The sequence below is a fragment of the Marmota marmota genome, unplaced genomic scaffold, assembly GCF_001458135.2.
Source record: "Marmota marmota marmota unplaced genomic scaffold, marMar, whole genome shotgun sequence".
Classification (NCBI taxonomy): Eukaryota; Metazoa; Chordata; class Mammalia; order Rodentia; family Sciuridae; genus Marmota; species Marmota marmota.
The window spans coordinates 1599711-1617713 of record NW_025999992.1 but is presented as its reverse complement, the minus strand read 5'-3'; the positions used below and the strand labels follow the sequence as shown (position 1 = coordinate 1617713).

The window sequence follows — 18003 nt, the reverse complement described above, 5'->3', positions numbered from 1 at the left end:
CACAGACAGGATTTTTAAAAAGCCTAAGTTCTTAGTAAAAGGATAAAAGAATCATTTCAAAAAAATTTAATTCTGAACAATCCTAGATTTTATAATTGCAAGTTGAATATATAATAATTATCCAAAATAAGAGGTAAATTTTTTAAAAACCACCATGTTATTTTTCATCAAATCCCTAAGAATTAGATATATTCTTCAGTAGTCTTTAAATGCTATGATATTGGTGGAAAAGATGGTGGGATGAGACGGACATCATTATCCAAAGTACATGTTAAAGACACAAATGGTGTGAATATACTTTGCGTACCACCAGAGATATGAAAAAATTGTGCCCTATAGGTGTAATATGAATTGTAATGCATTCTACTGTCATATATAACAAACTGGAATAAAAATAAATAATTTTTTTAAAAAGCTATGATATTGCTATTAGTGATTATAAATCTCCAAGGATTATAGATTCTGGTCTTTCTAGTCAAAAAATTAAAATCAAAAAAACTAACATGCCTATGTTGATGCCAATACCATGCCATTTTTGTTACTATAGCTTTATAGTATAATTAATTTAAGGTCTGGCATTGTGATGCTTCCTGCTTCACTCTTCTTGCTAAGGACTGCTTTGACTATTCTGGGTCTCTTATTTTTCCACATGAATTTCGTGATTGCTGTTTCTATTTTTATAAGGAATGACGTTGGGATTTTAATGGGAATCATGTTGAAGCTGTATAGCACTTTGGATAGTATGGCCATTTTGACAATATTAACTCTGCCTATCCAAGAGTATGTGAGATCTTTCCATCTTCTAAGGTCTTCTTCAATTTCATTTATTGTTCTGTAGTTTTCATAGAAGACAGAGACAAACCCACATAAATACTGTTAACTCATACTACACAAAGGTGCCAAAAACATACACTGGAGAAAAGACAGCCTCTTCAACAAATGGTGCTGGGAAAACTGGAAAGCCATGTGCAGCAAAATGAAACTGAACCCCTATCTTTCATAAATATGCACAAAACTCAATTCGAAGTGGATCAAGGACCTAGGAATTAGACCAGAGGAGACCCTGCACCTAACAGAGGAAAAAAATAGGCTCAAATCTCCATCACGTGGGATTAGGCCCCGAGTTCCTTAACAAGACTCCTAAAGCACAAGAAATAAAATCAAGAATCAATAAATGGGATGGATTAAAACTAAAAATCCTTCTCTTAGCAAAAGAAACAAAGAGGTGAAGAGACAGCCTACATTTTGGGAGCAAATTTCTACCACATGCACATCAGAGCATTAATCTCCAGGATATATAAAGAATTCAAAAAACTTAACACCAGAAAAACAATCCAATTAATAAATGGGCGAAGGTGCTGAACAGTCACTTCTCAAAAGATGATCAATCAAACAAATATATGAAAAACTGTTCAACATCTCTATCAATTAGGGAAATGCAAACAAAACTACTCTAAGATTTCATCTCACACCAGTCAGAATGGCAGTCAACAAGAACACAAACGACAACAATAAGTTTTGGCGAGGATGTGGGGGTAAAGGCACACTCATACACTGCTGGTGGGACTGCAAATTTTATTTATTTATTTTTTTTTGCAAACAATCTGGAAAAAGCAGTATGGAGAAGTCCTTAGAAAACTTGGAATGGAACCACCATTTGACCCAGCTATCCCACTCTTCAGTCTATACCCAATGGTGTTAAAAACAGCATACTATAGAAACGCAGCCACATCAATGTTTATAGCAGCTCAACTCACAAGAGCTACACTGTGGAAGCAACCTAGATGCCCCTCAATAGATGAATGGATAAAGAAACTGAGTACATATACACAATGAATATTACTCAGCATTAAAAAAAATAATAAAATTATGGCATTTGCAGGTAAACGGATGGAGTTGGAGAATATCATGCTAAATGAAGTAAGCCAATCCCCAAAAAACGAAAGGCTGAATGTTCTCTCTGATAAGTGGATGTTGATCCATAAGGGGGTGGGAGGCAGGGGAAAAACATAGGAACTGTGATTGGGCAAAAGGGTGGGAAGGGGGCATGGGGTCAGGAAAGATGGTGGAATGAGATGGACATCATTACCCTAGGTACAATTGACTACACATATGGTGCGACACTACATCGCATACAACCAGAGAAATGAAAAGTTGTGCTGCAATTATGCACAATGAATCAAAATGCATTCTGCTGTCATATATACCTAATTGGAATAAATAAATTTTAAAAAATTAAAATTAAAAACAAGTTACTGTGGCAAGAGAAAAAACTCTCCCCAATTTAAAACAAAATCCTTAACTAGACATGTTAACCTTATGATTCAAATGTAAAATTATCTATCTAATAAAGCCACTTAACAAGTAAATTTGAGATTTTCTCTGCACTATCTTCCTTTAAGCAAGCCTCTCCAAGAGTGTCGCTCCAGGAGACAGCTCACAGTCTGAGCCCATTTTCCTGGTTAAATAGAAAATCAGCCAAGTCTTGACCACCAGGAATATAATAACCACCAGGTTTCAGAGCCTAAAAAACAGGTCTGGTGCTTCTGTGAGATGCAGAGCCCTTGAGAATCATGAAAGCTGCTTCCTACCACAGGCAAATACACTCAGCACATATCCACAGAAGCTGGACACTGATTTCTATGGGTAGCTAGAGTAAGAGAAGGTTAAAGGGGTCAGCTGTGTCACCCCTACCCACGTGAAGCTGGTGAAACAGACTTGGTGAAATCTACCTATATGGAGCTTCAGCAATGAGAAATCCATGACTTACTGAAGTGCTACAAACAGATCCATTCATATACCACTGCACTAAAAGGTGTTTTGTTTGGCATTATGACTGGGTGGTACAGCAGGGCAGGTGGAAGACCTCAGCATGGCGGAGACTCTGCCATGCCCAGGCAGGCCGACACAATACTATGTCCGCATCCCATGAAATGTTCAAACACTCTTCCTGCTGAAGTTTGGGTCTGCAGTGTCCCCCAAAGGCCCACGTCCCAGGCCTGGTCCCCAAGACAGTGCAGTTAAGAGCTGGTGAGATCTCAGGCAGTGCAGCCCAGTGGGAGGTCTCGAGGTCACTGGGGACCATAGGGCCCTCCCTCCTCTCTTCACTTTCCCAGATCACTTGCCCTCCACTCCACCAGGCCATCCTACCACTACATGCTCCCCACCAAGGGCCCAAATCAACCAGGCAAAATCGACTGTGGACAGAAACCTCCAGAACTGTGAGTGAAAATAAATCTTTCTAAGTTGATTAACTCAGGCATTTGTTTAAGTAATGGAAAGTTGACTAACACTCTGAAAACTCATATTGGTTGAAAAATCTTTTTCTAAGAATACCTCTGTTATATAAAACAAAATTTTTGTTCTTTTCTTAAAAACTTTAAAAGTTCACCATTACAGAAAATCATTCTACCAACACCACTCGTGATACTTAATTCACCAAGACAACACTTCTCTATCAGCAAGCATTCACCGCACTCCCATGATTCCACCAATATGCATGAGTGTTCTGATTATCAACGTTAAAACTGTCAGCACTATTCAGCAACTTGTCATATTTCTCTTAAATATAAGTAACCCATTACAAGTAGGTACAAGCATCTCACTACTTTATTGTGTCTACTATTGTGCTCATGTCCAAACATTTAAACATTGAAATACAGTTTTCACTAAAATATTTCCTTTTTATTTCTCCCCTATATTATACATACTTAGGGCATTATATTAAATTTTAATTGTGGATGTTGATATGTAATTTTGCATATGAATTGCATTTTGAAATAGTGAAAGGAATGTTATGAAATACAACCATAAAAATGAAATATGGGGTCAAACAGTGTTAAAGAACCACTGCATTAAACCAATAATCTCCTGCTTTACTAAATGAAAACTCATGCTTTGCAGTGCTTAGATGGTTAAGCCGTTGGGAATATCAAGGAAGTGGTTCCCATAAAAGTCCGAATGATAGTCAGACGTATAGCATGAGGAGGGGGTGATTAATGAGAAGAAAGTACAAGCAAAGCTTTCTGGAATACTGGCCAATTTTCTAATTCTCAACTCTGAATGGTCACTGTATATTTTTTGATAATTTTAACTTTCAGATTTTTCTTTAGAATAAAAGAGTATTGTTAAAAAGCTGATTAATGTAATTTCTTAAAAATTGAAAAATGCTTAAAAGCAATTTTGATGAAAGTGAACATCTGAAGCAATTTTTGTAGAAAATAAATAGTAATGTTCTGAGAATTTCTGAAACTGAATTCCTATAAAGGAAGAAAGACCTGTCATTTTCCCAAAATGTTTGTTTAGTTTAACATTTAGGAAACAATTATTAAAAACAGTCCATTTTAAGATCCCGGGATAACATCCAACTGAACTGCGTCACCACCATGGAACTTGAAGTGGGTGAGGAAAACCAACACAAATATAAAGATCATACAGCTCTTAGGACCACGATCAAGTCCACTGTCTAATTCAGGTGTCTCATATCTCCTAGCAACATCCAAATTTCTAGTCCCTTCACAATTCTTGACAACTTATTTCCAAGCTCTTGCCAATGATGTGCAGGCCAAGCCAATGGCTTCTGGATACTTAACAGCACCAAATGCAATGAACCAAAGAATAAATACAAGGAGACACATGGCTGACCATACAACTAGCACCAAATATAATCTGTACCTATCTCATGGCTTGTCTCATGTTCCTTCATTACTGTCTTATGTCCTTCATTATAAGCTCCCCAAGAAATAATAAATTCATTCCAAAAAACTGGAGTAATGAACACAGGCTTTAACTTACAGTAGCTGCTCAATATCCACTTGTTGAGTGAACACTAGCAGTATAACTGAATGGCCACATAAATAATTATTAATTAACATGCAAAAAAAAAAAACCTAACAAAAGTATGCATGTTTTGTTTCAAATGTTATGACTCTAGGTCTCCATTAATCATTTATTCCAACCCTTACATTTTTACTTTCATCCGACCTTTACTGAAACAGGAAAGATAAAGCCCTTGGGAGAACGTCGGATGCTTAGCTCCAATACATAAATCATGCAGCTGCGGCGACATAGGTAAGGATGCTCCCCATAGATTCTGGCAAACAACTACCACTCACTAAACAGTTTCCCACTTCCGCAATGGTTATACTGCTACTAAATATGTACCACTCTAACTTTAACGTAGAACAATTATGCACTATGAAACACATACTGTAAAATAATAACATATACTGTATAATACATGGATTATCTACTAAGAATTTCCACAGTAACCACGGCAGTGACAATGACAGTAATAAGTTTTTACAGCAGCTGGCACTTATTCATGAATCAGAAATTGTGTATGAATGCTCCTGGCCACATCCCCAGCAGTCAGAACCAGGCCCGCACAGGAAGGAGGATTGACACACACTGCTGCACAAACAAGCAGCCCCAGCTTCTGAAGAGACAAACGAGCTCTACTTCTACTCAAAAAGACAGGTTCTTAGAGTACTAAAAACTCCTTTATAAAATATCACTAACCTAATCACAAAAGCATAGATCCTGAAATTAGAGCAAAAGCAAGACCTCATTGTTTTTCTTAACCTTCTAAATACTTAAAAGCTTTAGTTAAACTGCTTACTGCCCAGTTTATTCATACTGTATTATATAACCAATAAACCAATCAGCAGCTTCAGAATTTATCATGAAAAAAAAAATCTCCAAAATCCATTTACTATAGAAGTGGTCATTTGAGGAAAAAAAAAAAAGTTTTCCACTCTACAGACCTAAAATTGTAGTTCAGAAGCAGCTACTTAGGCAGGGGCCAGGTCCTTTGTTCCTTTCATACCACTTCCACACAGGATAATATTGTCTGGACAAATACTTAAATATGCTTCCATCACCTTCACGTTAAAATAAAAATACTTAAACCAAATTAACTATATTCTCTTCATTTCTTTGGAAAATTTGGAGAGAGAGAGAGAAGCTAGCTTCTGTTATCGAGGCCCTATGACTTTTTTTAAAAAAAGTATAATGCAGTATTTTTAAATTCTAAAACCATTAACCAGGTGACTGATCTTGGGCAAATCACTTAACCTCTCTGGCCCAGTCTATAACCCTTTCACTTTGGGATTAACAAAACTGTCCTATTCTTTAACTTTCTAAATGAAAAAGAATATGTATGCATACATAAAATTTTTGAAAAATAACAATGCTTGTGTCAAAGACTGAACATTCAATGTGTGTATGCAACTTGACTACCTCAACTAAAATAAAAACAGGTGGTCCACAATAAAAGTTTAATTTTTATGATCTAGATAGGAGGGTATAAGCAAACAGAAGGAAATGGATATTTTGAGAGAATGTGAAAAACACATTTTTATCAATTTATAATCTAAAGCTGTTGTTAGAGGCAAATATTTATAACATGAGAAAAATGCTCACAGTACATTTATGCCCAGCAAACAAAAGAAATTTATCAAAATGTAAACAGTAGTTATTTCTAAGTTCTAGGTGGTACAACTAGGTAATTTTTATTTGCTTTATCTATTCAACTTTCCATATTAAGCATGGTTTTATGATCAGAAGGGACTTTTAAGCCTGTGCGCTCATTAACTTCATTTGCTCATAAAGTTTTTAATCTGTAAAGTCCTAAGGGAAAACTTCCAAAGATTCAAAAGAGCAGATCTTCCAAAGTTTGTGTTACTCAGGATTTTGGCAGTGGAAACATGAGGCTTAGAAAAATAAGACCAACAGATGTCTCTTCCCTATAGGTTTTATAAAGGAATAAGTAAAATTTTCTTCACAGAGAAAACAAAGCAAGTAGGAAACACACTATAAAACTTATATATACTGTATACCTTAATGTATGGCAGTCACTCCATTCCATGTCAGATTACAGAGTACTAAAAGTATATATGCACATATTCATATATGCACAATCCACACACATGGAAAATACAGAGCTACAAAATTAAAGGCTGTCAAATCAAAGGCCATGAGCAACTTGCCTAATTATATTATGAGCTGATTCTCTTAAAACCCTCTCTCATAATAGCAATTCTGTTTCTAACATCCATATTTTTCTTAATAATTCAATCTAATCACATCCTTTTAAAAAAGAAAAAATGCATGTTAACTGAACTTTTCCTCCCTTTAAACCTGAATTTATCAAACATTCACAGGTCAAGTTATAAGAAACATCCCAAACGCCAGAGAAGAGCAACTAAGCACACTACAGTATACTAATGATTCATGTCATCAAAAATAATGTCTAAAAGTAGGTTTACTTTATTAAGACATTGGTCTAAATTATTTTTATAAAGTGAAATGTTACACAATCATAAAGTTAAATGTACTTTCAGAAATTATGAAGTCCAATATTATTTAACAAAGATATGTTTTTATTGTGAAGAAGAAAACTGTATAAAGATAAAAACAATTTCATTGGCACAAATGAAGCTCAGTGACCTCACAGGAAGAAGCTGCGTTCAAGAGAAGGGAATTCCTGGGACCACAGATATCTTTGCCCTTTTTCTGCCTCTCTCAACAGGATGCTTCTGCTTGGAGTGGCTCAAACTGGCCACTGTCTCAAAGTCTATAGCCTCCCACCACCTGCTGATAGCTGTATTTAAAGATAAGGCGCCACAATGTCACAGTCAGCTCGTGCCATGCTTCGTGTCCCTTTCCTTGTGTCCACATGGGGGACTTGCTCAGAGACAAGATGGTCAAGCATTAACCTATGCACAGCTTCCCCTATTCTTTAAGTACGTCTACTTAACAACACCAAATACAATATAAATGCCATGTTAATAGTTGTTATACTATTAAGGAAAATTGACAACAAAAAAGTCTATTTGTTCAATATACACATATTATTTTATAAATATTTTCAAGCAGTTGGTTGAATAGCAGATGTAGAATCTGTGAATAGAGTCCACTTTTTTTTATAATCCCTTACACATGATTTTGTTCTTCTAATTGAAAAAAAAAACTACTCAACAAGACTGGACTTAATGATTTCTGAAAAATGTTCAACTTTATAATTCTGACACATACTTCAGTTTATAAAAATAATGCAGAACAAGCTGCTCACTGAAGCAATTGACACTCTTCATAAACAGACCTACCTGGCTCTTTAATATAATCATGGGCAGGAGCCATTCTGAGAGAAGTACATATCCCCAAATCCATCTACTAAGATTCCCTCACAGGACCACCAACTGATAGCAAGGATAAGAGGCAAAAGACACATTTATGTAACTGTGACTTAACTGTTTTAAGTATTTATTAATAAAACTTACTTTTACCTAGATTTGATTTGTGAATTGTAATTGGATGTGTTAACTTCAAAAACAGATTCTCCAAAGATTAATAAATACATTTGTAAGTAGCATTGCAATGGGAACAGTCTGGCCAAAATAAACAATGTGTGTATTCAAGGGGGCTGAGACAAGCACCAAGTTTTAAAGGCAAAATAAGGAGCGTCATATAAATTATCTTGAAACAATAACCCTTGGCTACCAGGCTTGATAACAAGATGGTGGCAGTTCAAGGCCATATAGGCAGCTGCTGGGCAGACATCCTCTCAAGTGGCCTGTGTGCAAGACTGTGGTTCTGGCAATTTCCAGCACGAGCACAAGGCCTCTCCTTCACAGCCTCCCAGCTTTACTTTTTGCTGTTGTTAGGGTTTGACAAGTGACTATTAAGAGTCTAACAACTTACACAGGTAGCTGTAAACATTAGATTTGTTTCTTATTTACCTTTACAGACCTTTATTACAAAAGATTTCAGACTACACAATACTTGTTAATGAAAAGAATATATAACAAAACCTTTGTTTCAATCTCTCAAAGCTATCAAACTGAGTAAATCAATTATCTTGTTTATTATATTATAAAAAGAGCTACAAATTCTCTGTAGAAACTGTCTTAAAACACAGAAAAGGAAAATGGATGAAAACAAGACACCCTAATCCTGAAGTTGGGCTAAAGACTGCTAACTAACACTCTTTGCTTTCTGACCTTTTTTCTCCTTATAAAAAACGGCTCATATTTATGCAGCTTTCCAACAGGAGATAAGGGTGTCACCACTGATCATCGGATTACCAGAAGTATAAACATGAAGCAATACCACTTGCGAAGCACTTTTACCACAAAATATTGAAACCTGAATCTAATCCAGCCCTTGAATCTACCTCAAAACTTATGAAAAAATCATGTAAGATATATCCAGAATTTGAGACTCTCTGCTGGACAACTGACGGGGTCTTTTCAACAAATCAATGGCATGATTTAAAAAAGGCAGCGGAAGTCACTGCCTAAGATTTAGACACATGACAACCAAATGCAATGCACACCGAAAAACAGAAACAATAGCATAAAAAAAAAAAAAAATCAACAAACCTATTAAACAGATGCTGTTAAAGAGTTAGTGCAGGCCCACAATTCCAACAGCTTGGGAGGCTGAGGCAGAAGGATCATAAATTCAAGGCCAACCTGGGCAACTTAGCAAGACCCTATCTCAAAAAAACAAAATAAAAAGGACTGGGGATGTAGCTCAATGGTAAAGCAACCCTGAGTTCAATTCCCAGTACCAAAAGAAAAAAAAAAAAAAAATCAGTGCTGGCTTCAGATGATAACAGTAACATGATTACACAAAGAAAATTTCCCATTTTTGTTGTCAGAAAATGCAAACTCAAAAGGACAAGATTTGTTTTATTATACAAACACAAACACAAATAAGTATGATAAAATGTTAATGATTAAATTTATATTAAGGTAAGGCAGATAGGTTTGTACATTTTTATAAAAAGTTTTTACAAATTTTTTCTTATTTTTGGTACCAGGGATTGAACTCAGGGGCACTCAACCACTGAGCCACATGCCCAGCCCTATTTTATACTTTATTTAGAGACAGGGTCTCAGTGAGTTGCTTAAGCGCCTTGCTTTTGCTGAGACTGGCTTTGAACTCCCAATCCTCCTGCCTCAGCCTCCTCTGGAGATGCTAGGATTAGCTGGGATTACAGGCATGCCCTACCATACTAAGCAAATTTAAATTTTTAACTGAGTAATCAGTCATATTTCAGTTCTAATAAACCCAGTGAACAAGCATTTGCAAATAATAGTATTTTTATGAATGTTTTCATGCTTCAAAGAAAGCAAGACTCTCTTACCTCTGAAAAGCAACTAAGACTTCATTGAGTAGTTTAGGTAAAATACAAAGGCTCCGTAGTTCAAAGCCAGCCTCAGCAATGGTGAGGCGCTAAGCAACTCAAGAGTGACCCTGTCTCTCTAAAGAAAATATAAAAAAGGGCTGGGGATGTGACTCAGGGGTTAAGTGCCCCTGGGTTCAATCCCTGGTACAAAAAAAAATAAATAAAAATAAAAAAGATGCAAAGGCAAGAGAAAGAAACGGGGAATACCTACCCTATGAGAAAATGTTAAAAAATGTCTGCTAAGAGACTGTTTCCACACATCAGCACTGCCCCATTAAAAAAGCCTTCAGGGAAACTTACAGGGAGAGGAAATGGAGAGATCAAAGTCAGAGGGTACCAAGTATCAGAACCAGTCTAGATCTAACGCGCAACATGACCAACACCGACATAAAAATTTTCTGTACTTAGGATTGCAGCTAAATGGGTAGATTTAAGTGGCTCTTCCCACAAAATAAAATGAGAGAAAGAACAAACTGTGTGAAATGAAGGGATATATTAATTTGTTTCACTAAAGTAACTATTTTACCATCTTTATGTATCCCATTAGCATCACGTTATATACCTTGAATATATACAGTAAAATTGAATTTTTAAAAGAGGAGAACTGGTACAGTAAATAAACAATGATATTACCAACACTAATAATCAGAAAACACTAAATTTTGAAAAATTTAAAATCAAGTTTTCCCCATTCTTGTATGTAGTAGATCCCCACCATCCTTGGGGAATATGTCCCAAGACCCACAGGGATTACCTGAAATGAGAAAAGTACCAAACCTTGTAATTAATGCTTTTTTCCATCTTAATTAAGCAATTATCACACAGTTTTATACTTTGTGGTATTACAGCAAAACCAGCACAATTTATTTTTCCTTCTTTAAATTTTCATAGACATGATTTTTTTCTTATGGTAGATCTTAGCAACCTCACCATATGATTTTATTTCTCTGTCATCAAGTCAAAAGTTGTCACCTTTCACTTAAAGGAACACTTTATGAACTCTCTTCAGCATCTGAACTGCCTGGACCCCACACTCTGGTTCCTTAGGGCCATTATTAAGCAAAATAATGGTTATTGGAACACAAGCACTGCAATAGCCACACCCTGATAAGGAAACAGCTCCCCAGTGACTTAACAGGTAGACACCACATCCAGTATGGAGATGCTGCCACCCAAAGGGACTGGTCAGGTCCCAGGTAGCAGAACAGGACAGCACAGGACTTCGTCTCGTTACTCAAAATCGCATGAAATTTAAACTTGTGAATTATTTATTTCTAGAATTTTCCATTTAATTTTTTGGGACCCAAGTTGGTCAGAAGAAACTGAAGCCACAGAAAGTAAAAACCACTGATATAAAACCACTGATGGAGGTAGTGGAAGACATTTCTATTTTTCCACTTCATAGAAAAATGCCATTTTCTTTTTGTACACAGTGAATGCCAGAACACGCAAAAAATCACCTACAAAAAGTACAAAATTGAAACCATCTACCTATGAGGTTAGTCAACTCTTTATAAAATACTCCAGTAACTACTTTCTGGAACAACAAAATTTTAAAAAACACAACTGTTTGCAACAGGAAGATGAAAAACCTGAGGGAAAAAAAAATCCAAGATTTTTAAAAATGGGAATTATAGGTGAAATCATCTAAGTTTTATAAATCCAATAAGCATTTGCTGGGCGATTATTTATGATGCCAGATCTTGTTACCATGGATACAAAGATAAATAGAAATGGGTATATCCTCACAGCATAATCTGGGAGAGAAAATTATGTAAGCATAAATACTAAAAAGTACCATTAATGTGAAATGTGAAAAGTACCATTGTTGTAGTAAGCACAAGCTTCAGCAGTGGCGTGAAAAAGACAGTGACCATCTTGAACCTGGGGAACATCACAAAAGTGAGTCTTGAACTGCAGACTGCCTGACAAATAAGAGGCAGGCCATTATTCCAAGGTAAAGTGCAAGAGCTCTTGCAAACGTCTCGCATCAGCCTGAAGTGTTTGGGAAAATGGTTTCATACAGCCAGTTAGGGCAGAAGAGAAAGTAGTCCCTAAGGTTAGAGGGGTAGGCAGGGATCTTGGACTTTCCCAAGTACATAAAGGGAAATACTTGTTCTTTAACCTATTGAGCAACAACATCAGGCTTTACTTTTTCAGAGAGTAGTTCTTGCAGTGGTGTGGAAGTCAATCTAAAGAAATGACTGCAGAGAAAAGGACCAAGAAGAAAAGATGAGATAATCATCTGAAATAAGGAAATCTCCCCCAAAGTTCAGATGTCACTTTTGAGTTAACATACCCTATAACCACAGGCCTACTGGGTACCTTCTCAGAATATCCTGAAAGGACCTAAACACATGAATCTCACCTAATGAGACCTTGATCTTCCCCCTACCCCCTCCCACATGCTCCTAAAGGAAACACAACTGACCTTCATCCAGACTCCAGTTTCTTCGCTGGGACAGCACCACCAGGTATGGAAGTAGAAATCCCAGAAGAGCATCCCATGACTTCAGCCCTTCTATAGGCCCATGTCTAAAAGACCCCAAATTTCACTGTGGTGACCTCTGAATTTCCCATCGCCACTCCTCAGTCCTGTGGCACCTCTGGCCAGGACTGCAGCTGCTGCCTGCTCTTTCTTTCTCACGTTTAATTTTGACTTGCATTGCAAAATACAACCACGGATCTGATGTTACTGGAGTTCCTCTGCCGTTACTGCACCTCCCATACCACATGGTACACTTACGAATCCATCAATGGGCTGGGATCAGTGGTACAGCACTTGAAAAGCACGTGTGAGGCACTGATTTGAGTCTCAGCACCACATAAAAACAAATAAATAAAAGTGTTGTGTCCACTATAACTAAAAATATTAAAACTTAAAAAAAAGAATCCATCAGTGGCTTGAGATAAAAATGAATCTCCTCATTTAGCTCATTTTGGTCATTAACAAATGGAATACCACACTGACCTCTTTCAGTCTTCAAACTCCCAGGTTCCTTCCCACCACAGGGTCTTTGCACATGCATTCTCCTTTCTTCTTCCTCTAAGTAACTTCTGCTTGTTCCTGCACTCTCAGTTCAACTGGGACAGCTTTCCCAGACCAGATCCAAGTCCCCTGTCTTAAATTCTCAAAGCACCACATCTTCATAGCTACATTTCATTCATCTCAATATTGGTTTATTATACATCTCTCCCTTAGAATCACCCCATGAAAACAAGGATTGTGTTTAGCTCACAACTATAATTCAAATACTTATCTGGCATATAGCACTCAAATTTAATGCAATTACATTAACTAATTAATTAGATTCATGATTGAATGAATTTAAAAATCAATTTAGAAGCAGAGATACATTAAAGGGGACAGGGTCAAGGCAGAAACATTTTAATTATTAGGTGTGCAAAGTCAAAATGTCTCCTGTATGAGTAATTGTGTCACTAAAAAATAAAAATTAAAAATATACAAATATGGGGGTAGTGGAAAAATAAATACACACAAAAAAGAGTAGGCTTAAGCAGTGGGGGAAAGTACTAAATGTTGATTATGAGCATCTAAGGAATATTCAAATTCAAATGGTCAATAAGTTGTTAAGAGTATGCATTCTTGACTAAAGTCTGAATTAAAATACAAATTTGGGTGTATATCAGAATGTACAGAAGAGAAAACCTCAAAATAAGGAGAACTCAGAATGAGATAAAGATGAAATCAAGCTAGAGTCTAAAACAGCATTTAAGAAAAAGGACATAATAAGATTTTTTTTAAAAAAAGAGCAAAGAAAATTAGAAGGCAATGTTGTAGAAGTCAAGAATTGGGTTTAAAAAAATCATAGGTAATATTAACTGCCAAAGAAAGGTCAAGCGAGAAAAAAAAATTGTAAATGATCAATGCAGTTGGCAATCAATAATTATCACGACAGACATGACTACAGTTGACTGAGGAGTGAAGAGAGGTGAGGAGCCAGAGAGACACTGAATGTGGACTATGTGTCTGAATGCAAAAGAAACAAAAAACCAGGAAGGGCACAGACTAGGAGTTGCAGGTCAAGGAAATATTTTATTTGCTTATTCTCAAAATGAAAGACTTTGGTGTACTTATGTGTTAAAAGGAAGAGGCCAGTGGCTGAAAACATGAGGGAAAATATCTGATGGAACACAGTCTAAATATGAATCACAAGGGATTTTACCTTAACTAGCTTAAAAAAAAAAAAAGGAACCAAGAATCTTAGAGATGAGAGGTGTTTCTGTATCAGGGCAAGAAACTGTGGATGTAAATATGGATAGCTGCAGATGGACAGGTGTTCCAGAGGGGGCAGCTTAAGAATCATACGAAAAATTTTATCCTGTGGACAACAGAGATACTTGACAATAGAGACACTTGGAATAATAAGATGACACTTTATGTTTTAAGGAAGTGGTGGGGGGGGGGGTCACCCCAAAGGTTTGGTGTAGCCAATATGAAATGGAAGGGTCTTCTAGAACCACCTGAAAGTATGCTAACTGTTCAGTAGAGTATTCTTCTCCTCGCTGTGCTACTTCTTACTCCAAGTGTACAGGTCCCTGATCCCTCTGACAGCTCTATTCTTGCTTTGTATTGTTATGGGCCATTTCATCACAATGATTTTGTTCTATTTTCCTACTCTCCCTGATAATTAAGAGGAAGAACATATCTGGAATTTGTTTTAGCATTTTCTAAACTTTCTTCAAATTTTCCTCCTTAACTGCTAACAGAAAAATAAAATGCTGCCTAACACAAAGGAAGAAACATTATGAGGTAAAAAATTTAAACAAAAAAATTAGTTCCACATAAAATACCAAATTTCAAATCTAAATTCCAAATCAAATTCCTGCCAGGGTTTAATCACACAATTTAAAGAAAAACAGATAAATATCTTGGTCTTTTTACTAACATGGCCAAAGATCTACTTCAGAATTCACTGCCATGGTTAAAGCACTTCTGCATATTACTGATTACATAAAAAACAATATAATTTTTTCAAAATACTGAGGTATGCAGAAAACTTCCTATTACCAACTTCTCCAAAATTGTACAAGGTGCTGAAAACTCATCTCAAGATGATCATATAATGCACATAAAAGAAAAAACCACCCAATTTCAGAATGATTAAATGACACACTCCTGGAGAAATTATCTTAGTCAAATATAGAATCAAAACAATTAAAATAAACCTACTAGAAGATGACCACTGGATTTTGCAAAACTATCTTGTAACAGACCTTCACTTAAACTAAAAAGTTGTAGGTTGACTCAAGTCAGTTAAATAATTTTATTACACCATCATTAAACTGAGCACAAACACTGTAGATTCCAAGTCTCCCCACTTAGTGCTGAGCTGTTCAAAAACAAAGGTTTCCATCCCAACTATTTACCTTTAACTACAAGAGTGACATTAAAAATCAGCTGGCACCAAATGTCAACTATTTCACCCTTCTCTTTCTTCCCCCCTCCATCCTCCCCATCCCCCCACCTTTAAACAGAAGCACAGACTCCTGGACTTTCAAGGATGGGCTTGGCATTCTCCCTTCAGTGCTTACTCAACCACTCCCTTGCCCACCTTCCCCAGCAGCTGAAAAGAATCTTCCTTGAAGACCTCCTTAACCAGGGAAATAGGGCTGGGTTCCTCCGACATGCTTGTGAACGCCTGTCATCTCTCTTCTGTCCCTCTCACCAGTCTTGGAGTTCTTTATAACTCAGAATGGTCACACAGAACAACCTCTTCTGGAGTCCTAGCTATGATTTTTCAATACCCAAAGAGAATGACACATAGGGATAAGACCATGTAATGTTTTATGTTTTTTTTCTTAAACTTACCTCACCCCTGAAAGTTACCGTGCAGGGTGGGTTTGGGTGCCTTTTTAAACTTGCTTCTGCACTACTTACTCCCTATGACAACATTACAACTTCGCTAGAGAATCCTTGAAACTGTAGTAGGCATTTCCTGGCCTAAAACTAGCTTTAGATTTAGAGGCTTCTGAGAGATTCCTAATGACCACACATTCATGGCTACTGGTCGGAAAAAGTTCCTCTGTAAACGAAGCCTGTCAAAACGTAAAAGCAAACTACACTCGAAAAACACATCATAGAGGTTCACATTAAATTCTTTATGCTTAAGGTAAGGGCTGCTTTAATGAAAGTCATCTCAAGACCTTTCAGATCTCTGCCCCAGATAAAACTACGCAAAATCACCCAACGAACACAAGTCTGCTGCAACTAAGTGCACTCACCGCACCTCGGAATATTAAGAGCCGAGTTAAAACTAAACCCTCGGCTCACAAGCAGTTCGCTGGCTCCCACTCAGAGCCCGCAACGTGAATGTCATTCTGAGAATGCCAGAACCAAAGTTCGTTTTTTAATTCCTAAAACTACTTAAAAATGTTCCTGTGTTAACAACCCAGCTGTAATTATTTGGACGCAATCCAGTGATAATTGATTTTCCGTGTACCCCTGGAAATGCTTGGCACCTCGCAAAACCCATCTCCGCCTCGTTCCCGAGCTGAACCCTCCGCTGTCTTCCCAGCCGGCGTCGCCCGCAGCCGGCCAGGGCTAGCTAACTGCCCTCGGGCTCCACTAGCGCCCTCGACACGTGAGGAACAAAGCCACTCCCCGGCGTCCCCCAAGTCCCCTCCACCGCGCGGCGCGAGCGGCCCGGATTCCACGAAGGTCACGGGCACTCCGCTCCCTCCCCGCGGGGCGGCACGGCTAGCGACACCTCGTCGCGCTCCGGGAGAGCGGCTCCGGACCCGGCNCGGGTCGGGTCCCCTTGGTCCCCGCGGCCGCAGCACCTCGCGCTAGGAGCGGACGTGCGCTGGGGGACCGACCGGCCCGCTAGGGTGGGAGGAAACAACTTCTCTGGCTATGCCCCGCGGTGGAGGGAACCTAGAAGGCCGCCACGTCCACGTGCTGCAAAGACCCCGTCTGCGTCACGGGGTCGCTGCAGCACGCGGGGCCCGGAGAGGAAGTCCCGCAGCAAAGCCGGTGGCCGGGCACTCGGGGACAGACGGGTGGAAGAAAGGGACGTGCGGGGGGAGGGGGGGGAGCGTCGCTGTGCTTTCCACTCCGCGTGGACCTAAATCCACGAGCCACCAGGATAGAAGGACGTGTTGAGGCCACTCCCGTGCAGGGGCAGCCCAGACCCTGGAAGCCCCGTGGACAGAACTGGCGCCCAGGTGGCCGAGCCCAGCGTCCGGAGACCTCCGGCCATCGGCTGGAGCTCTCAGGGGACGCCCGCCCAGGGTGGGCTTCGGCCGCGGAAGCCCCGGAGGGGCGCTTAAGCAGTTCGAAAAACGTGCCAAATTCACCTCTATGTCAGATTCTTTTTATTCACAAGATTTATTTTGAAATCGTACACTTATTAAGGGGAGGCTTGTGATTTGTTTCCTAAGGTGCCGGTTGACTGTCAGCCCAGGGAAGATTTCCCATGTATTTAGCTGTGCACCGGCCATCCCGACAGTCTTCACCAACTCCCACTTTGCCGGCCTGAGAACCCTCCCACGGGCAGGCTAGCACCGGTAAGACCGGCCCTCCACGGCTGAATACACCCCTCTTACCAGGAAGTCTTTTGGAATCCTGGGCACAAACTTCCAGTTAGCAGGACAGCATAGGAGGATGTCCGGTCGCCCCCCTGTGGGACTATGGCTGCCGGTTCACCACAGGGCTTAGTGGGAATCCTGAACTGGATGGGTTCCAGTTTGCAGGCTACATCGTTAAGAAATCTCTGCTCATTGAAGTCATTTACCATTGGATTCAACTTTTTCTCTTCTCATTATTGCTCCAAAGATCTTGTAGG

The 18003-nt window shown here is 38.6% G+C and overlaps 1 protein-coding gene across 3 annotated transcripts in view; it reads right to left on the bottom strand.

Annotated features, from left to right (window-relative positions):
- Positions 1 to 13882, bottom strand: part of Vapa (VAMP associated protein A) — a 33805-nt gene extending 19923 nt beyond the window's left edge. For 2 of the 3 annotated variants that reach the window (XM_048806741.1, XM_015506035.2), the window contains exons 1-2: positions 12627 to 12647; positions 12019 to 12079 (exon numbers count right to left, since the gene is read on the bottom strand). In XM_048806741.1, coding sequence (XP_048662698.1) covers positions 12019 to 12079; positions 12627 to 12632 — 67 coding nt within the window. In that variant the 5' untranslated portion in view covers positions 12633 to 12647. Of the gene's footprint in view, positions 1 to 12018; positions 12080 to 12626; positions 12648 to 13166 lie in introns of those variants that run through there. The other variant, XM_048806742.1, reaches the window with a different exon arrangement.
- Positions 13883 to 18003: the final 4121 nt, after the last annotated feature.